The 2858-nt window shown below is 52.7% G+C and overlaps 1 protein-coding gene across 1 annotated transcript; it reads right to left on the bottom strand.

Annotated features, from left to right (window-relative positions):
- On the bottom strand, positions 1 to 1435 carry LOC146181371 (uncharacterized). Its single transcript, XM_084575772.1, has one exon. The coding sequence runs from the start codon at positions 1240 to 1242 to the stop codon at positions 1 to 3; it is 1242 nt and encodes a 413-aa protein (XP_084431898.1). The 5' UTR covers positions 1243 to 1435.
- Positions 1436 to 2858: the final 1423 nt, after the last annotated feature.

The following is a 2858-nucleotide window of genomic DNA, read 5'->3' as shown; positions in this document are numbered from 1 at the left end:
CTACACGTTTCCAGCATGCCCACCTCCATCATCATTTACGGGCTCGACTTGCTGCGAGGGTGGCTTTTCCTCGGCCCTCCTGTCCGCCGCGATGTTGGGCCGTTGCTTGAAAGGAGGTCTCCTGTTCAGGGTCGCTTTCATAGGCGGCTCATCGTCGTTCTTAAGGGTCTGCTGTTCGCTCCCGTCTCCTGCCTTTGTATGGGGGCGTTTAGGTGCGCTGCCGGCGCTCGTTGACCGACCGCTGTTTCCCGTAGCAATGGTCACCTTCGTCGCAGGCTCCAAGGAACCTGCGTCTTGAAGGGGTGCGTTCGCGTTCGCAGACGCCACTGGCACCCAGGCTGCCGACTCTTGTTGTTTTCCTGTGTCATCACCCGCCTCTTTGCCGGTGATGTTCGGTGCTTCCACATTGACGGATGCCGCAGAGGTTCCAGCGTCTTCGCTTCCCTTTGCAGCTTCCTCGGCCTCGACAACATCCATTACATCTTCAGGCGTCTCCTCTCTCAGAGCGGGCACTGTTGCCGCAGCGTAGGTGCGGACATAATCAACTTCCGTGTGTCCAAAGCGTCGGCAGCGAGAACAACGCGGTACTTTGCACTCGCGTCGTACATGGCCACAACCATGGCAACGTAGGCACTGCATAGGCCTTCCGGGAACGACGACGAGGGCCAGCTCACCTGCTACCCTTATTTGATGGGGCAGGTCGTCTGCCTTCATCCCGGCCTTCAACTTGAGAAGTACTGACCTCGTTGTCGAGCCTTTCTCGCTGACGCCCTGGACGCGCCACCGTTCTCGAGTGACCTCCGTCACCTTCCCGAATGCGGCGAAAGCCGTGCGAATGTCCTCGTCTGCGACACCGTGTATCATCCAATGTAGTCTGAGTCGGACTTGCTGGTCTTGAGGGTCGATAATAACACACCGTCGTCCCTTTACTTTCAGCTCTTTAAAAGTCACAATACGCTTCGTGGCTTCAGCAGTCTTGAAGGTGACAGCCCACACGTGATTAACTTGATACGCCCCCAAGGCTACAACCTCGGCGAGCGCGTCGGTCTCGGCGAGTGCATCCCGAAAATCTTCTACGCGGTAGGGCCTAGCTCGAACGTCACCATGCAAAAAAACCGTGTTTAAAGCAACACGTCCTGTGGGCAGCTGTGGCAAAACAATCTGATATTCACTATCTTCACTTACATCGGACCTGTTACCGCGGCCAGCCTGGGCCGCTATCGCTGCTCCGGTGGAGCCCATGATCCTGCGTCCGAACACGCCAGTGGCCGGAAGTAGAATGCCACTCAGCCACGAGTTCGATGCTTGAAAGCGGTACAAAAGCGCTTCTAGTGAATGCGGTGTTGCCTTAGAAACATGCCGTAGAACGTTATACTGCAGTGTATATCGGTAATTATGAGCATGTTACTTACAGAAGTCGCAGTTACACGAGTAGCGAAGTACGTTTCCACTACATTTCTTCTGCGCTCTGCGCACATGCAGAGCCATCTTGCGGCAAACACAGAAGAACCCCCTCCTCGCAATGTGCGGCGCTGCCCCGACACGTGGCGCGCCACTCGCCCCTGACGTTTCGCCGTGCACCCTCACAGGTTGTAGAATCAAGCGTCTTTCCTTTCTTTAGATCACTATCTTCGCTCACCCACTTCTCCCCTTCGGGCCGCGCGGGTACCGGTGCGAGGATGCCCCAATACCCTTGCGTTTAGTAAGTTTTCTCGACGAGGTGCAATAGAGGCTTTACAAAAGTTAGCGCCATCTAGTGAAAGAAACAAAAACTGTGCGCGGCGGCCATGTTTTGTTCAATCCGCCCGCGCCTCCCATCGAGTACGCTGTCAACGTGCGCCTTCGTAGAACCCGTGCATGCACCGAAATGTGCATTGGAATGCTCACAAGCGATTGTTTCATCTTTTAACATCACAGCAGTCGCTGTTAGCTCCAAGCTCTATTCGGAATGATACCAGCATGTTCTTGCGTGCCCTTCTGCAGCCAGCGCACCCTCGTAGACGCGCACGGAATCAAGGTATACGCGTGTATGCGACCGTTCGTTTGCAGTCCTAATCGGCTTTACAAGTGTCACTTACTGCACGTCCCTCTGACTGGGAGTTAGCTCACAGTATGTGGTATCACCTAAAACAGCAAGGTTGTTTTGCGCGCTATGGAGCCTTGTGAACTTGAAGGATATATGCTGCGATGGAGGACACGGGAGAAGGAGCAATGCATGTATAATGAACGCTATTGTTCCAATACGTTCTTTGAAACATTTTGTACGTAGGATGCATTTACCATTGTGTATTGGATTTAAGACACGGACATGATTACCGAAACTACTTTTCACAGTCGTACGAAATAGTAGTGCTTGGTGCAGAGAGCAATACGGTTGTCTAGTGCGCCCGAGGTGCGTGTTTTACGCTGCAAAAGCAAGCGGCTGCCGAATCCGGGGCGTCTAGAAAAGAAGGAAAAGATGACATCCCACTAGTGTGTTGTAACATGCTCACGTACAGCCCGTTTCGACCGGTCCACGTCCAGAGCGCGCAGCTCAGGTTTTATACCTGCCAGCGCGGCCGATAAAATAACGAAGCGTGCGCTTCACTTTTGCGTGTTTTTTCGAGTCACCCGATGGTTCGCTAATACACAGCTACCCGAAATTCACTGGAATTTTTAAATATGTCGATTTCTTGTTTATTCCCTTTGTCAGAAAGTAAACATTTGAAGCCGTAATCTCATATGAAAGCGCTGACATTGGAAGCTTCGAGGAACTCGGAGGAGGAGGAACTCGGCTGAAACGAAAAGAAATTTGAAAAGTCAACTCACATCACTGCGAAGTGTTTGTGCTTTGTGCAACTCGCTGTGTTCATAAAATC

This window comes from Amblyomma maculatum, chromosome 8 (genome assembly GCF_055883805.1).
Source record: "Amblyomma maculatum isolate TAMU_Amacu chromosome 8, ASM5588380v1, whole genome shotgun sequence".
NCBI classification, from domain to species: Eukaryota; Metazoa; Arthropoda; class Arachnida; order Ixodida; family Ixodidae; genus Amblyomma; species Amblyomma maculatum.
This window is presented reverse-complemented; position numbering and strand designations above follow the sequence as displayed.

Bases quoted from the DNA above. Each gene is read 5' to 3' on its own strand.
- LOC146181371 (XM_084575772.1), bottom strand. From the start codon at position 1,242: ATGGGCTCCACCGGAGCAGCGATAGCGGCCCAGGCTGGCCGCGGTAAC.